Source organism: Maylandia zebra, linkage group LG14 (genome assembly GCF_041146795.1).
Source record: "Maylandia zebra isolate NMK-2024a linkage group LG14, Mzebra_GT3a, whole genome shotgun sequence".
NCBI classification, from domain to species: domain Eukaryota; kingdom Metazoa; phylum Chordata; class Actinopteri; order Cichliformes; family Cichlidae; genus Maylandia; species Maylandia zebra.
The window spans coordinates 32807429-32825811 of NC_135180.1; the positions used below are offsets into that span (position 1 = coordinate 32807429).

Sequence of the window (18383 nt, forward strand, 5' to 3'; positions counted from 1 at the left end):
TCATCACTGATTCATTGAAGGTCAATTGTCACCTAAAATTATGTACTGGAGACGACAATTCCACACACCCACTTGTCTTTCTTCTCGTTGTGTGTTAAAAATGTACGCTTTGGCACTGTCACACTGACCATAAACCCCTAAAAGAACCCTGAAGGTTATATTTGAAATACTGTCTTAATCCACTTTGAATGATGTCCAGCTGACAGGGTTTTCCATAATGCTTATCAGGTCTGGCAGAACTGTGCTGTATCCTGCTCTTATACATCTGGTCATCTTTAAGGTGGCAGCAAACTCATTGCTAAGCTGGTTACGTGTTCCTTTGTTTTGTTTTTCTCCTAAATTAGTAGTAGAATTAGTCAACAGACAGTTAAAATGTGACTTTTTAATAATTTATTTTTATTTTGATGTAAGCTTTTAATTTAACTTTCAGTTTTCTGGATTTGTCTGATTTTTTTTTTCATACATTTTCTGACATGAACTAACAAATAAAGTGTGTCAGTCAGCACTTGAAAAGAAAAGACCTTTAACCTCAGTAACATTTATGTAATGAATCATATTTATGGAAGCAGAGCCAAGGCTGTAAAATCACTTTAAAATAACACGGTTTAAGAAGTTTCTAGCATCTGGCATGTGCATAGTAAAATGTAATTGGTCTTGCTTCCAATCTCCCATGCTTTGATTTATCACCGTGAGCTTATGTTTATAGTAAGCAGAAGTGTAATTTTAATGGAAATATTATTCTTTGTCATCCTAATTTGCACTGCTGTGGATTTGTCTACAGCTATCTGTGTTTTCTGTCACCTATCCTGACTGGAGTACATCAGTAGGTTGGATGCATCCTGCCGCAGCAGGATTGGTTATATTTGGTTCTGTTGTCTTGTCTGTCAGGTTGGGCAACCTCCTGTGGATATGTTTGTATGGATGTGAAGGATGGCATTGTTGACTTGGCTGGGATTTTAATAGGATATTTTTCTGTGCTAGAATATCAGCCTGATGGATGCATAATGTGTTTGGATCCCTAGTTCAGTCATGCATTTTTGTTTGTATTTTTAAAAAGTTCCAAAGTAAAATAAAAAACATAATTATTTGTATCGATTTCAGCTTATATCAAAGGAATTTCTCGGGTCATAAATTTTAGCACCACTCCCCACCCTTATTTCTCTACTACATTACTATTTCTTCAATAATATGTGCACTATTACACACACACTCACACACTGTATTTAAAGGTCGACACAGACATATAGATGTAGATACACTGGTAATTTCACTCCCTTTTCAAAACACGCTTTTCTTACTAAGCTGACTGCGTGAGTCCTAAGCCGCATTATTATGTCATGTTTAATCTCATTTTTATTTTAGCATGTTTAATCTCATTCTGTTTTCTTTGTCCTGGGTATAAACTGTAATTGTGCCCAATTGACTCTCTAAATGGCTTTTGAATCCATTTTAATTGTATTACACAGTGTTTCTTATTGAAAGAGCTGTAGCCCTTCCAGCTTTATTGACTTGAGCCTCTTCCTCTCTTTTCCCTCCTATCAGCAACAGCCCTGCACATAAGTACTACCTGGCCACCAGTCCAGTGAACAATGCCGTGTACCTTTCAGACACCAGCAGCAGGAAAGTGTTCAAGGTTAAATCGCTGAATGTTGTGAAAGATGTGGCCAAGAATCTGGAGCTGGTGGCAGGCACTGGTGACCAGTGTCTCCCATATGATGACGCTCGCTGCGGGGATGGAGGAAAGGCTGTTGAGGCCACCCTTACTAACCCCAGAGGTATTGCATAGATGTTATTAAAATTGATATAGTTTCAAGTCAGTTGTCAGTTTGTTTTTGTTTTTTTTTCTAACCTTTTCTGAAGTAAGCTTTTGCCTTCAGCTGTAACCCCAAATGTGCAGCTAACTAGCTAGTTATTTTTAACAGCATGTCTTTCTGTGAGTTTCCGGGATCTTTTTTGTGTTGCTTCCATATGGGCATGAAGCATTAGTCATTCAATCACATGCTTATTCTTTGTCCTCTACTGTGATGCCATTATGAGTCATATTTGCTGAAAGAGCCCCTGTGAAATGTGCATATCTATAGCCGTGCTTTGCATTGAAAAAGAGAGCGGTTTGCTGTAATTACTGAAAATATGAGGTCCATATTTCTTTCAATGATATTTGTCAGACTTCAGAGAAGTAGAAAAATACAGAGACTTGCTAGGCTTACTAAGCTTCATTGTTGTTTGAGGCTGATAGCAAGAGAGAAAGACATTGATGAAGTTTTCCCCATAATTGAATCAATACTTACAATACTCCTCATCTATTTTGATGTTTCTATTGTTCTTCTTTATTGATTAAAAAAAATCAATCCTACCATTAATTTTCATTGTCATGATTAGTCTTTCATTTTATTGCAGTGAACTGTCCTTAATTGTGATTTGGTGGGGCTCTGTGCTCACATTAAGTAACAGATAAACAGAATAATTTAAGGATATTTCCCTCTTCTTCTCATTGTGTGACTTTATCTGCAGGCATTACCGTGGATAAGTACGGCGTAATCTTCTTTGTGGATGGGACCATGATTCGCAGGATTGATCAGAATGGTATCATCTCCACCCTTCTGGGATTCAATGACCTGACCTCTGCCCGACCTCTCAGCTGTGATGCTGTGATGGACATCTCTCAGGTATGACCTCTCTGGAACTGTGCACTGACCTGTGCTTTCCTCTCTCAACCTACATCTGTCTCCTTGAATGACCCTTGTTTTCAGGGTGCTTACACCTCCACATCAGCTGGTATTTCTGCAGCTTGATTCTCCAAGCCTGCATCTAGTACTGTAGGCCTTGGTTTAGATATGGTTTATAGCCACAAGACTTTCTAAAAGATTCAATATTTTCTTTTTTTCCTGTGTGCAGTTTATTTCAGCAAATTTTTGGTCCTATGATTCATCGTAAATGATAAAATACTTCAGGTCAGTTTAGATATTTTTTGACCCACAGGAGGAAATTCATTTTGCAGCAGGATGAAAAAAATATGTAAATAGGACAAGAAAACATTGTAGACTTTGTAGTTAATCAAGAGACAGTTTCAGGGAAACACACTGAAAACTTTTACTGCACCTATTTTTTTTTTCTACAAAACTTGCCTTTCTGACCTGAGAGGTCAATTCTATTAACCAAAGGATTATCTGTTAAGATTCAATTGCATAGTTTTCACTGGTGCTGTAGGATTATGAACTTGAGAAAGCAACACACAATCAAAGCCGTGCAAGCCTGGTGAAAGCTAAAATCACCTCACAGTTAAAAAGCAGATACAAATAAAAACTGAAAATGAGCAGTTAATTGGGCTCAGTCCAGGCTTGGGCCTTCCAAAGTATCTGCACTAAGCATTTTAAAGGAGTACAGGACCATGCTGAAAACAGTAGCATTGTGGTTTTTGTAGCGCCGATTTCCTAAATGCAGAGTGCCAGTGACCTACAGCTTTAGGGGAATGATAAGAATGACCTTTAACCTCAGTGGTTTTGACTTCATGCACAGATCTTCACTCTGACGCACATGAACACATGTATACATACACACACACACACACACTACGCAGAACACATCCCCCAGGCAAGGACACTGCACTGAGGTCACTCTGTGGCTCACTGACTTCCCATTTGGAGGTGACAAGGCAGACTTTTAGCATACATAGCTGTTTTTGCCTCCTTGACAGTCCTACCCAGTAGTAAATAAAATCCCCTACAAAATGTATCTTTTTAATTTGTATATGCCATCTACATGATTCATAACTGTTTCAGTTTTACTTCCATGAATTGAGCATTTTGAGGCTTGGTTATTGAACTTGATTGAGGTCCAAGCCCAGCTCAGTATGCATGCAATCATTTGTTTCTTTCCTCTTTGTGTATTTTGTTGAGTATGGATGCAGGATACAGGTCTTCTGCTTTCTGTGGGGAGTTTTCTGTGTGTGAATGATGTATTCAGTGGAGGAAGCAAAGGCTCTAGCTGCCCATTTGCAGCCCTAGGGGGAACTTCATCCCCCTCCTGACCTCCGCTTGCTGCTCCTTTACCTTGTCGCACACACAAGTGCCTATGGATGCTCACCATCCCAGTTCCACAAACACGAGGACACAGGCAGACTGACTGCAGTTCTACAATGATGACAAATCACACAAGCATTGCCAGAGACACTCAGACAGTAAAAAGCATCCATTAAAAATTAATCCAGAGCTTCCTTCTTCAAACACTCCCCAACCCCTCACTTAGAACCTGACTTTCTCTGGAGAAGGCTCATCACAGTGGTCATTACTTTTGCTTTACCACACCTGGCACACCAAGGCAAGAAATAACATTAGATTTCTTTCTCTCCTCTGATGAGGTCGTTGTTATCTTACTTTGCTATCTGTGTAGTGAGCAAGCTACAGCTAAATTCTCTCTTAATTCAGTGTATACCTCTGTAACCTTTCGTTTAACTTTTGATTATCAAGCAAAATGACAATATTTTGACCTCATATATGTTTTTTTCTTTCTTTCTACCAAGGCCTTGGGTCGTTCCTGTCTTAGAAGTATCTTCCATTTTCCTTCCATTTTTCTTCTTTAAAGTCTTGGAAAATTTCGCTGCATTCCCCGCTGAGCTTAAATGCAGGAAAATCATGTCTTAAAACAAGATCACTCAAACATATTTCAGGGGTGTTAGCAGCTTCAGAAAGCTTTATCTAGAGTATGACTGTGACATTCAATTCAAATCTGAGAGGGACTTCAAATAATGACATATTACTCTTCTTGAGGCAAGCATCATGCTGTTACTAGCAAAGAGTGCAGCGATTACTAATGGAACATGTCATTATAATTCTTAATACAATTTCCATTTCATTTAAAATAGTTTGATGTTGTGTACAAATCTGCGGCTCGCTTTCTCAGCTGTTGAGCATGTTTTGGTTTTCTTCCTGTTAGCGGCTTTGTCTAGCAGGCGCTTCTGACAGCATCCCCACTGTATAAAAGGGAGGGTATGATCTGGTTACAGCATATGGGACAGCAGCTCGGGAAATATCCCCTCATCAGTCAGAGTGGCGTGAAAACCTCCTTACAGGCAGCTCCCAGGAGCCACTCCACACTTGGCTCATGAAATATTTAACCAGCAGTGTTGACAAGAAATAGGTTTTAAGAAATTGAAAGTCTACCCTTCATTATCCAAGTAAATGCATTTTCTGCTTACTGAGAGATGACATGTATCCACTAGTCTCCTGTTTGTCGTATGTAGCCAAAGGATACATCCTGTTATATAAACCTCTTCCATTATGTGGCAGATGATAGGAGGTTTATAGGATGTGAGGTGTGTAATGCTCAAATCTGTTTTTCAATTACAGGTGGGCGGGTGCCCCACTTTTAAAAGGACGTGAGTTCAAGAATATGAACAGAGCAAAAAGTTTAGAATTATTCAGATCATTATTGCCACAGAATGTCACTGTTTCAATGTTAACTTTTAAATTAGAACATTAGGGATATGTGGAGATAACAAGGAAGGAAAAGGCACAATATAGCTAATGTCTAAAAGCTGTCTGAATTTTATTTTGTGCATTTTGTTCTGTGCAATCCACATTTTAAAAGAAAAAGGGAATTATAGGGCTAACTGTTTTTATATTCCTAGAAATTTTAAGAAACCTGCTTTTTTTATTGCAATGTATTTGTCCAATGTGCTGTTTAATCCCAGACAGTTGGAGAAAGCCTACTACATGGCCAAGGTGCATAGTGTCTGTGCATAATACAGTCAAAATGTTTCATTGTGTCTTTCAGCTGTCTACTTACTTGACTTAATAATATATTAATATGGTAGTCAGCCATTTTAGCTCATGCCTAAGTGCTGTATGCTTGGGTGTTTTATCAGTAGTATATTGCAGAAATAAAAATGTATGCAATTTCTAGCTCTTTATTGCTAATTATTAAGCCTTGATAACTTTCCTCCTGTTTCTACTTTCTAGTTGTCTCTAAGTGACCAAACAAAAGAAAGGGTCCTTTGTGTAAAATCTTACCTTAAATCTGAGTCTGTCTTTGCATTTTGGTCCAGGTTTTAATCAGTTTCCTTTGTTGGAACTCCAAGGCTTCTATTGAAATATTGCACTTCATATTATGTTTCTAAGAGATCCCACTGGGATCATAAGTGAGAGGGAGACCAGTAAATTGGATGAAGCCAATCATTCCAATTTGTTAAAAGCCTGATGCATTGTTAGCAGAACAATAAGTCATAATTTAGGAGGCCAGAGACAGAGTAGGCTTTCATTTGATAAGTGTGCTCCAGTTTCTTTTCAAGGACTCATGCAATCTCTTGTCATTACAAAATTAATAACCCAAAGCAAGGAAAAACAGCGACTTGGGTGAAGGATGCAGAAGCCTTGTCCTTAAGTGTTCACAGTTCTCATGAACCATCCCAGTGTGCTCTTTTCAGTTAATCTTATCATTTGTATGATTTCTTCTCACACTGCCCTTCTTCACCACTGTTGTTATCATCTGCAATCTTACAAATCATGTTTTTGTGTATCACCTTTTAAAAGTACATCAGCTATTTTCCTCCTCATCAGATAATAAATCGTTTAAAAATGTTTTTACTTACAGCTTAAGCTATAAAAATAATCACGCTGTTTTCCTTTCAGGCTCTTTTCCACATAGAAATCGAAAACTGTAGATCAATAAAAGTATGGTATATTTCTTTGGTACCTAAGGATTATATTTTTGTGTGTCTTTTTCCTCGCAGGTGCGCCTTGAGTGGCCTACAGACTTGGCAGTGAATCCAATGGACAACTCTCTATATGTTCTGGACAATAATGTAGTACTCCAGATCTCTGAAAACCACCAAGTCCGTATTGTAGCAGGCCGTCCTATGCACTGTCAAGTGCCTGGGATTGACCATTTCCTCTTGAGCAAAGTTGCCATCCATGCCACCCTCGAGTCAGCTAATGCCCTAGCTGTGTCTCACAATGGTGTTTTGTACATTGCTGAGTCAGATGAAAAGAAAATAAACCGAGTCAGACAGGTGTCCACAAATGGAGAGATCTCCTTGGTTGCAGGGGCACCAAGTGGCTGTGACTGCAAGAACGATGCCAACTGCGATTGTTACTCTGGAGATGAAGGCTATGCCAAAGATGCTAAACTGAATGCACCATCTTCCCTGGCAGTATGTCCAGATGGAGATCTTTACATTGCAGATCTGGGCAACATCCGTATACGCTATGTGCGCAAGAACAAGCCTTTTCTGAATCCCCTCAGTATGTATGAGGTGTCCTCTCCCATTAATGATGAACTCTATCTGTTTGACTCCAATGGCAGCCACATTTTTACCCAAAGTCTAACTACAGGAGACTATCTCTACAATTTGACATACACGGGATCAGGAGATCTAAGCAGCATTACTGATAAGAACAAAAACACAGTGATCATCAGAAGAGACACAACAGGAATGCCTCTGTGGCTAATGGTCCCTGATGGACAGACCTTCTGGTTCACCATTGGCACTAACAGTGCCCTTAAAACTGTTGCTGCCCAGGGTCAAGAGCTAGCTGTAATGACGTACCATGGAAGCTCGGGACTGTTAGCAACTAAGACAAATGAAAATGGATGGACAACATTCTTTGAGTAAGTAATATGAAGAAACACCTTTCTAATCATTTTACCTAAAAGTCTGGATCCAATTTGAGCTGATAACTGCATCAAAGCAAAGAAGCTTAAAGATCTGTTTAATCTGTTAATTCAGATATGCAGATTGGACAGTTTTGTTTAGGTTTTTTTTCCTGGAGTATCTGAACTAAGAGCACTGAATTCATTATATCACTGAATGCTTTAGTGAATTAATGTTTGCAGTCAAAGAGCTCCTTGGCATGTGAGTTTAGTATTTTGGCATATGAGTTCACTTCTTATGGCTGGATGTCTATGTCACTCAGAATACAAGACCTGCGGAAGGATGGGTGTAATCCTATTTGCTGTTATCATACCAAATAGGATTACTGGATGATATGTTACTCATCTGTGCCCTTGCTTGCAGACTGGAGATCATCACTTGTTTGGAGTTGTTGGGTACAGGAACAGCGTGTATCTATTGAGTAGTACAAAATGTATATTCACATGACTGGGATGCACCCCAGAAATATAAGCATAGTTGAATAGCCAAAGATTTTAATTAAATCAGGCAAAGCATACCTTGTGAGGAAACGACGGAAAACACTCCCACAGTTTAGGATTTCATGTTCTTGTGACTTGCATGAAGCAATCTGTCCCTTAGCTTAATGTACCAGGGGATACTATGCTAACTGGATGTCATTCCAAAAAGTGTGATTAAGCAGATTGGCTGGTCAGACATCTGTTACACCTCGCTGGAGGAATATAACTCTGACACATAATCAGACGCTCTGTTTAATATGAGCAGACATTTATCACCTGTGTTTGATTTGGTTGTCATCTGATGGTTACACTGAAAAAAAAAAAAAGTGGAAAGGTGCAGTGAAAACAGCACTAATGCAGCCATGCATAGGCGTTTCTCGAGGTAGACTGAATTCCCTGAGGCTCAGACAAATTTAGTGGGTGTTTGGAATTCTGAATGATTTCTCTATGACGTTCTGTAAAATGGCTTCTTTTATTTTTTAGGTTCTAGCATGCGTGTCTTATTTTGAAAGAAATGTTTACGCGTTACCATAGCGACCAGAGAGCATTAAGGGGCAGAGAGGAGGATGTTTCTCTCAATGTTGTTGGCGTATTTCAGGAGGACGCGGCTAATAAAGTTACACAATTACACAGTGGATTCACGTTAATTATTATATTTACAAAATACCACAGTTTTGTCTTAGTCGTAGCATTTTATTTTGTTGTGTTTATCCGCGACACCTTAAAGGCTGGTCCGTGAAAATATTGTCTGACATTAAACCAGTACGTGGTCCAAAAAAGATTGGGGACCGCTGATTTAGGTGATAAAACCTATCGCTCATGCACCACATTGTTATTTTACTGCGGTAAATAATAATATATTATTTTCTACAGGCAGAAGATATTCTGAGTGGTTACCTTTGTCTTATGATGATGACAATGATCTGTGATAGGATGACAGTGCTCCACTCCATAAGGCATGTGAGGCTACTGAGGGGTTTGAGCAGCAAGACCATTTTATGATTCATATAATAATCATATGGCATTTGCAATCACCCGATCGCAGCCTAGTTGAACACATTTTACAGCTTCTGGCAGCACATGGTGGCCCACCGCCTTCATAAGACACTTTGTGATGTTGGTAGAGTAAAACAAAATTGTTATACATGTCAAAATACTTGGAATAAAATGAAGTCCATGTATTATTTAATTTCCTGTCTTTCCCTTTCAAATTAAGCAATGAAGCTTTGTATTTACCTACAAGCAAATCATTTGATCCATGCTTTTTTTACACCCAATAAACAGGGTTTTGTTTTTCTTGAATAATTAGCTTTAAAGGTTATTTCATCACCTGAGGGTCAAAACTGTAATTTGCTACCATCAGAACCTCTATTTATCTCTGCCCACCAAAGTTCACTGCTAATCATTTCACCCATATTAATTAATGTGTACTTACATTCCATGCTTCGTGGATCAAAATTAATTTGAATGAACGAAGAAAAAAAAACCAATAGATTGACTAGAGAACAAAAGACATCTGCCACACTGTCTTTCTGTTGTAACCCCTGGAAACCACATTTGTACAACAGTTACTGCACACACAAACGGTCCGCAGGCCTTAAATTTATGTTGTAATGATAAGTGCTTCTGCTTAAGGGTTGTTCCAAATCATGATGAATTATAAAACACCTAAATATTCTTTTATCGTTTATTTAAGACGGTAGAAGAAAAAAAATGTGCCTTACCCACTGGGTTTTAACAAATGTTCTTTAGTTATATCTGTAAGTTATCAGTCACACATGCTCAGAAATTCTCAGGCAGCAAGACAAATTGAAAATATGAGCGGAAGTTAGGTATGCTGGGGGTGATGCCGATATGAAGTGTTCAGCCTATTGTTGGGGCCCAGCGTGAAAGGTCATAGAGCTAGCATGTGACACAGAGGTGATGCGATCCGAATAGACTTGTGGCCAACCAGAGGGAAACTGCTCCTGTCCTTCTGCTGAGCACCCTGCCCCTGTGTGCCCCTCTTGTCGAAAGAAAGCAAAGTAATAGGCAGCTGAGCTGAAGCAGGCCAAAACCATTAGAGCTCAGCGGTGGAGCTCAAGGAATGGAACTAGCTTAAGGCCCTAATTGAGACATAGAGAGTTTGGGTCAGTGATCAAGCTGGGGCTTGTAGTGTTGCTCTTGAATGAGATTTCTGTCTTGTGGACTGAGTCTTTTGTGCAGAGGTGAAGGCAAACAGGAACGCTTGGTCAAATAAATGGAACCATTAAAAGTAGTATGGTGCAGATAACTTGCAGTGCTTTCACTGCAAAAACTTTTGATTGCATGATGGACACAAGGAGAATTTCTTGCTGATAGTATATGAGCAGTATCAAAAGAAATCAAAGGCTTAGATATAAATTACTCTGCTATTTAGTATTTCCTGAAGTGGAAGACTTGGCTTGAAATGTATCTATGAATCCCAGTCCCTAGTACAGTTGAGATCAGATAGCATTTATCTCTGGGAGATGATTCCTCTCCCACTCTTCCTTTCCATATTGGATATTTGAGATGGCAGCGCTGAGGAAATATCTGTAAACCAGCACCCGCCATCTCATTTATTAGAGGCTTTATTATGGCAGGCAGCAACATCGAAGAGGCTTTCCAATCTGTATTCAATGTGCAGATAAAAGTCTTCTTTCTAAGTAATGTACCGTTCACTCGCTTCAATTCTGAAACACTGAAAATCTGAAAGATTTAAAATTGTTCTATGCTGATGTGCTCTCTGAGCAAAATGAAACAATCTGGCCACTCATGTTCCTGTATGTGATGAACTGACTGATCTATAAGCTAGGAAGATGCTGCATCTCTCTAAGGATTCACACCTCAGCGCCCCTATTTCATAGGCTGTATAATGAGATTAGGCAATATCGCTAATCTTTTAAGCTAATAAGCAGTTTTCCAAATGTAAAAAAGGTGTTTGCTTTCTCATCTTAATCATTTTTTTTAAATCTATTGCATATTTATAGTATATTTTTCCTTCCCACTGTCGCTAAGTGCTCGCTCAAAGGGGCTTATTTGATTGTTGGGGTTTTCTCCGTATTATTGTAGGGTTTTTTCCTTGCTATACAAATTGCCTTGAGCTAACTACTGTTGTGATATGATGCTAGAATAGAATTAAAATGAATACTTGTTTTTAAGTTGCAGTGAGAAGTATTGATATTAACGCCCCATTCACATTTTGTTGAAAGGGCTAGAAAAGGACAAAGCTGCTTAGTTTGTTGGTGCACCCACTCCTTGTTTGTGAATAGAAAATTGCAGGAGATATTTTTCAAAAGCTATGCTGATTGTGCTTCGATGATTAAAGATGATAGCTCTGAAATCCCATGTATTACCTCAGGTTGCCAGCACTGATGGATTTGCTGCTGTGTTTACTGCCTGTGTTGACATGCATTGCTTCAATTTGTGACAACACGGAGGAAATATCGGACTCTGCGGAAAGTTTCCAATCCCTACCTATAATTAGAGAGTTTATGCTAGAACACTTACAGAGAACAACTCATAATCACTGCTTATCTGGAATGACACAGCAACTCATTAGTCACATTTATGTACCTACAATCATTTATGCATACCTGACTTGCATTGATGATCATGATTGCTTCCTTATGATTTAACAAACCTCAACAAGGCTTAGTAAATTTTTAATACCACAGCATTGTTTGTGTTTCAGGCATAGTGCTTGTTTATCTGTGTTTTCAGATGGCATGGTCCTCTTTGCCTTCTTTGGTTCACATCAACATATTTCTTTGTAGGTATGACAGCTATGGGCGTCTGACTAACATCACCTACCCCACGGGCCGAGTGAGCAGCTACCGTACAGACGCAGACAGCTCGGTCCGTATCCAGACAGAGGGCTCCAACAAAGAAGATATCACCGTCACCACTAACCTGTCAGCTTCTGGCACCTTCTACACACTTATGCAAGGTGAGTCTCTTTTACAGTGGCCGTAAGTAGAGCGGTTTCTTTTTTTAGGGTTTGTTCTGCGAGGTGAAGTCCCAAAAGCTTTAACTTTGCTTATGTCCCTGATATTAATTTATACAGCTGGGACTAGGTACTGTTAGTATTTTTAAGAAACTCTTTCTCATCTACATATATTCTGACTTCCATTACCTTATGTTCTAGTATTTGATTAATCAACAGTGTATCCCCCTTATCTGTACATATAGCACTTGAGATTGTAAACAGATTTTATTACTTACCTTATTTTTGTGAAGGTGTTGCATTCTCCTGATTTAAAAAGGGATGTATTGTAGAGGGCAGTCACTCAGAAGCCCTAAGGGAAACTGGTGCAAGCTAAGGGACTAGACAAAGAGCATTTTAGAGGTCTCTGTGGACTGTCACTTAAGGATAAGACCTTCTTTGAGCTCAAGCTGCCTGGAAGCTGCCAGGCACTTTCTGGCTCAGCCTCACTGAATATTTTGGGTTGCCACTCTGTAGCCGAATGAGAGTTTAAAAAGAAAAAAAGGGGGGTTATATATAAATAGTGTTTAATAAATAAATAGTCCAGTGATCTGGACATACACAGACATATGTGCATATAATATAAATATTTAGTAAGCATGTTGCATTGCGTTAATTGATTTAATATATGTATTGATTTTGTGCTGTGTTCCTTTCATGCCAGTAAATTACTTTTGAATTTAAAATTGAAACATGACTTTCTGTAGAGTTGCATAGCTTTTGACTTTGTTAAATGTATTTTCTTTTTGATTTGGGCAGTGCAAATCACATTTGCCTTTATCTTTCGACAATAAGGCCGAGGCAGGTGTCTCGGATACAGATGTGAATTAAAAGCAACACTGTCTGGATTGCTCCAGACATGATCAGATTTTAAATCTTATCTGTGGGTTTGAAGACATCCCGTCTCAGACTTAGCTGTGTTAATATCACTCACAGAGGTGCTTCTCTGTTTTTAATAACATGTGTAGTGCAGCTTGCATTTCACAGAAATGAAACAAATATTGATTTTTCTGTCAAAAAAAATAAACGATAAAACACAGTGCCGGTGGTCCATACAAGATCCTCAAGGTTTTAAAAAAATTGCTGAGAAAGATTCATGAGGAGATAAGGCTGTTTTTGAACACCTCTAGGTGTTTTTGGTATCTGTCTGATATCTATCTGATATTATCTTCACTAAATCTGGAGCAACTTTCAATTTTTTAAAGATGGGTTACGCATACACCCTTCTACTTTCTGTTTCTGAGCATATCCCTTCTTAGACTACTGACCGCAAAGCTGTGTCTGAAACGGGAGATGACACTCTCTGGTTTCTCACTTTTGTTTAACGGAGTGGCCACCTCCATGTTGTGACCTTGTCTTAGGCATCTGCCTGTGAGGAAAGTGGCGCCAGGAAATCTGCTGTTAATTAATTCACTATTGTCTGCTTTGTTAGCTGGGTGATCACATAGCATATGACTGTGCTGCCTTCGAGTTTCTTTCCTGCTCATTTGGCTGTTTTTGTCCCCTCTTCTCAGCAAGCTATCATCACAGTTTTGTGAAACAGATAACTTTTAAGATTTAAGGGATTAAGGGCAGAAGCTTTATAGCTAGAAAAATAATCAGGTGTATTACAAGATAATAAAATATATCCAAATAATAAAAAGTTGCAATTATTTGCTTTTAAAGCTTAAAGATACTGCACATAGAATGCTGTTTATAGAAGAAAAATGCAAGTCTGTTTTACATATAAGCCACTGTGAGCTATTAGGAAATTATAGCAAACCACATTGTTATGGTTTGCTATATTTCATGACAGCCAGTATTTTTCCCCCTTCTATTGCTGAACTGAGTGTGTGTACTACTTTTGCAGCATTTTGAGCTTTGTTGGTCTCTGAGGCCTCTTTTAGGTAGGGTCTGCCCCAGTAGTCTTTGGTCAACCCCTAAAGTGTCCATATGATGTAAAGAGGCAAGGGCCAGTACAAGGTCAGTCATGCCTCTATCTGTTTCTCTTGTCGCAACAGCACAACACATCCTGTGGTGCTTTGTGAAAAAGAAAAAGATTTTTTTTTTTTTTAAAAAAGCCTTTCCCCACACGTTGTGTTTATTGTTGTTCTGTGTCCACAGCAAAGAAATTGTCACAGCCACTTGAACATGACACATGAACGCAAGGAAATTGCAGCGTATGAGTTCGTTTTTTCTGTTAAATGAAGTCAAGTAACTAATGTGCTGGCTGACAAACCATTATTTTTCTATTGTTCATATTGAGAATCACATTCATCCTGGTCCCTGTCAGTCTACTGACAGGAGGTAAGAAGGACACATTCTCTGAATGTATATGAGATGCTCAGTGGAAACATTAGTCATTGGTCTGGAGCTGGAACACAGGCTGCCGTCACCTAGGGACAGTAACAGACAGGCTCAGATCTATCCCTTGTGGGTGAGTGTGTGTAAGTGTGTGTGCACATGCGTGCGTGTGCGTATCTCACCCTGCCTTCTCTGTGGCCACAGGCAAGCCAGCAGCTTTTGATAGTTTTCATTCCTCCATATCCTCCAGGCTGCTGCAACAGCTGTAAAACTTTGCTTTACTGGCACTGTGAAACCTCTCACTATTGATCTTTGTTGTCAGAGACCCACTGCGTTATTGCAGTGGTTCTGTTAAATACTGCTGCTAAAGGATTTCTTTTTGCTGAGCAGCCATTTCAGGTCATTATGTTTGCGCCTCACTGACATGGATATTAGATTTAGTCCTCTTGCTTTAGTTACAAGAAGCTATGATTGTTGCTTGCCTTCTAATCATACTCGTTTTTCTCCATCCCATCTCTCCGTCCTTAGATCAAGTTCGGAACAGCTACTTCATTGGTTTGGACGGTTCGCTGCGTCTAGTTTTGGCCAATGGTATGGAGGTGTCGCTGTATACTGAACCCCACCTGCTGGCTGGTACGGTCAACCCCACAGTCAGCAAGAGGAACGTAACCCTGGCTATCGACAACGGCCTTAACCTGGTGGAGTGGAGACAGAGAAAGGAGCAGGCACGTGGCCAAGTTACTGTGTATGGACGCAGATTAAGGGTAAGCATGCTGTCTTGCTAAGAGACACTCATGGTTTTATGCAAGGTTTTTCATCATAGGCTAAATGTCTAGTGTCTTATTTCATATTTTCTCAAATCATCAGCTACAGTCCATGTAGTTATTCTACTACTTCAAATAGGGCAGTATTTATGCCGAAAAACCACAAACTCCAGAAAAAAATCCAAATTCACAAGAAATAAAAGTGTAGCTGCAGATCTAATGGTGTCAGGTTCATTGTGAACTCTATTTTTTTTTTTTCCTATAGAAGCTGCGACTCAAAAGCTCAGTTGTTTGTTGTGCATAAGTTAAGTTGGCCGCATGACAATACAATTACATGTCAAATTATTATAGTAAATAATTAATAAAGCTCTGTTTTGAGCTCTGTCTCACAGCTATAAATCAGTTAATCATAGGCCATCAGACTCATGGATGTATTACTCAGATTTGACTTTCTGGAACATATGGTATCTTCTCACCCATAGCTGTAGAAGCCCACCCACACACACAATCTGGTGCATTTTTTGTAGGCTAATTTTGATCTGAATTTGACATAAGTAGATTAAATAAAGTGATTTCAGTCTGTGTATAGATCCTAACAGAGCAGTACAGTGGTCACAACGACAAAGTCCTGGGTTTGAATCCACTGGCTGGCCTTTCTGTTTCGAATTTACATGTTGTCCCTTTACCTGCATGGCTTCTTTCTCTGTACTTCCCACAGTCCAAAGACATGCGTGTTTGATGAATCAGCTATTCTAAATTGTTCTGTCTCTCTCGCTTTGCTTTAGGTCTGTGATAAATTGGCTGTTCGTCCACAATATACTTTGGCTTTTGCCCCATGACACCTGGAATACGCTCCAAGCGATGCTAAATTACATAAATGGAAAAAAATGGATTGATTAATAGCCTGTAACATATAAAATACTTTCTCGTTAAAATCAAAATTAAGAGTTACTTGTATATTGCATATCAACAGGTCTCCTCTCATAATGCAACAAATTCAAAGTGCTTGTCCATAATGTATGTAGGATTTAGGCATTAACCCGCACAACACTGATTTAAATTGCATCTGGTGGCCTTTATTGTTTTGCCTTGGCTTTGTAAGGCAAATGGCTACTTTGGTTAAGTTGTCTTCCACATTGTCTGTGAGGCAACACAGCTAATGGGAAGGTGCCACTTTGTCTGTCATTGGCTGTTCATGTAATGGCCTTGTCGTCCCTTTGGAAGTGAAAGCTACTAATGTATGTTACAGACAATGGCCCCAGGGGTGAGATAGGAAATGGGAGCAGCCTAATGGCACGAACAGAAGGGATGAACAGAGCTGGAATCATTGGGCGACCTTGAGTGACATGTCAAGTGATATTACGTGGGTGGCTGGGTGAGTGTGTGGCAGTGCGCGGCTGGAGGGAGGGGAGGATCTTGAATACAGTACAGATCCATGGGAACAGGAGTAGAAGAAACAACTATGTGGCTCTGACTTCACAGCTTTTTTTTTTGGTGGAGAAAAGGGAGAGTGTTTATATTTCTGATGTCTTTTTCCCCCACTTTGCTTGACTGTATTTGTTCCTTTGATACAACACGTACGCGTTTTTGTTGTGCTGTGCCTTTCATGTCCTGAGGCTTTTCGTTAATGTACACTAATGAAGAACTCTTGAGCCACTCCACTCTTGCAAGAATCTTCATCCTTTTGAATGTAGTATTGATAGCAATGACAAGATGCTTCTAATGTTTGGCTGTTTGTTCAAAGGAGATACACAAAAAAGAAACCAAAAACATGGAATGGATTATCTTTGATTGCAGCATGACAATAAATAGAACTGTTGCTATTAAAGAAAAATTAATTGGAGTAGTCATAAAACCTGAGAATAGACATTTACATATTTACAGGGACACTTACAGATAGTATTTGATATTGGTTGAGACATCATTGTTATGATCTTGAGTGTAATGTAAAAGTCTCTTTTTTGCTTCTACTCTTTTACTTTCTGTGAGAAATTCATTTTAGAGGTGATGTTCTATTTGAAATAACTCCCCTTGAGTGGGTTTCCATTCTCATGGGAACTTGGAATCACTGTTATGGGACACTTTTTCCTTCTATGCCATGCGACTTTGGCAAACCTTATTCTAGCACTGGGAACTTTTTGTGAAAGACATCAGCTCTCTGCTGCCTGCAGAGATTTAACAAGAGCAGCGGGGATCTTTACTAGTATTCTTTAAAAAAAATAACTAAAAGGTGTAGCCATTTCAATGAAGTGTGACACTTGTTATGACAGTGTTTGAAGGCGAAGGAGACAAAAGAACACGTTCTTATTTCCAGATCCAATGTACGTTCACTCCTTCTGTCTCAGGTCTCAAATAGTTTACGCCACTCCAAATATCCATGGATTTATGCTCCTCATGATTCTGTTGGTTTTACTTAAAGTAATCCTCTCAATTAGGTATCAGTGACAATAATTGCCTCTGGTGTAATTGTCCCTTCACAGATGAGAGACCTAAGCATGCTTTCCTCAATGTGAGATTGAAAAAGTGAGCTTTCTCAGCAATCCCTGTGTGACCTGCTCTGTGGGATGTATCTGGAAAGTAGCCAGAAGCAGCCTTCTGAGGCATTTTAAGATGTTTTTAAGCCTTGCCAAGCATTTTACTAAGCCAAATGATAGCACACCTGAAGAAACACTCTGAAGATTAATAAGAAAAAAAGATCATAAATATTACAGAAACAGAGGTGTAGTTTTAATTACAGCCAGAGACCTCTGAAGACCCATTTTACAAAAAGTTCCAGATGGTATTTAAAGCAATGCTTTTTTTTGCAGAGATCTGTTCTGACCTGCAATCTAAGCTGTTATCTTCTCTTTGTTTTATTTTTTTTGCTTCTGTAGCTTCTGTTTATGGAGGCTGCTGACAGAGAAACAGAATGCCAGGGCTGCTGCTTGATCTTTTTGGCTAAAGCACAGAAGCTGCCTCATAAAGCCTGCAGTCTTCAGAGCAGTGTTGTTTTGCTCTGAAAGCAAAGGTCACCGTTTTAAGCCTGATACATTCAGAAGAGCTGTGTCACTTAAACAATGTTCAGTCATAAAGGAGATTAACTGATTTTCTTTCTCTTTTCCAATTTACGCAAAGGCAAAATAGAATGAGAGTCATCTGTGCCTGGTAATTCTTCCCAGTAAGCATTAAAAATGAATTTAATGATCAATGTGACTCTAATGTTTCTTGCTTGAATAGGCATACTC

At 39.2% G+C, this 18383-nt stretch overlaps 1 protein-coding gene across 12 annotated transcripts in view; it reads left to right on the forward strand.

The window, feature by feature from the left end:
* tenm4 (teneurin transmembrane protein 4) overlaps positions 1–18383 on the forward strand; it is a 146430-nt gene that overhangs the window by 116475 nt on the left and 11572 nt on the right. For all 12 annotated transcript variants that reach the window (XM_004560521.5, XM_004560522.5, XM_004560523.5 and 9 more), the window contains 5 exons: positions 1543–1775; positions 2512–2666; positions 6728–7605; positions 11904–12076; positions 14924–15159. In XM_004560521.5, coding sequence (XP_004560578.1) covers positions 1543–1775; positions 2512–2666; positions 6728–7605; positions 11904–12076; positions 14924–15159 — 1675 coding nt within the window. The remainder of the gene's footprint in view (positions 1–1542; positions 1776–2511; positions 2667–6727; positions 7606–11903; positions 12077–14923; positions 15160–18383) is intronic.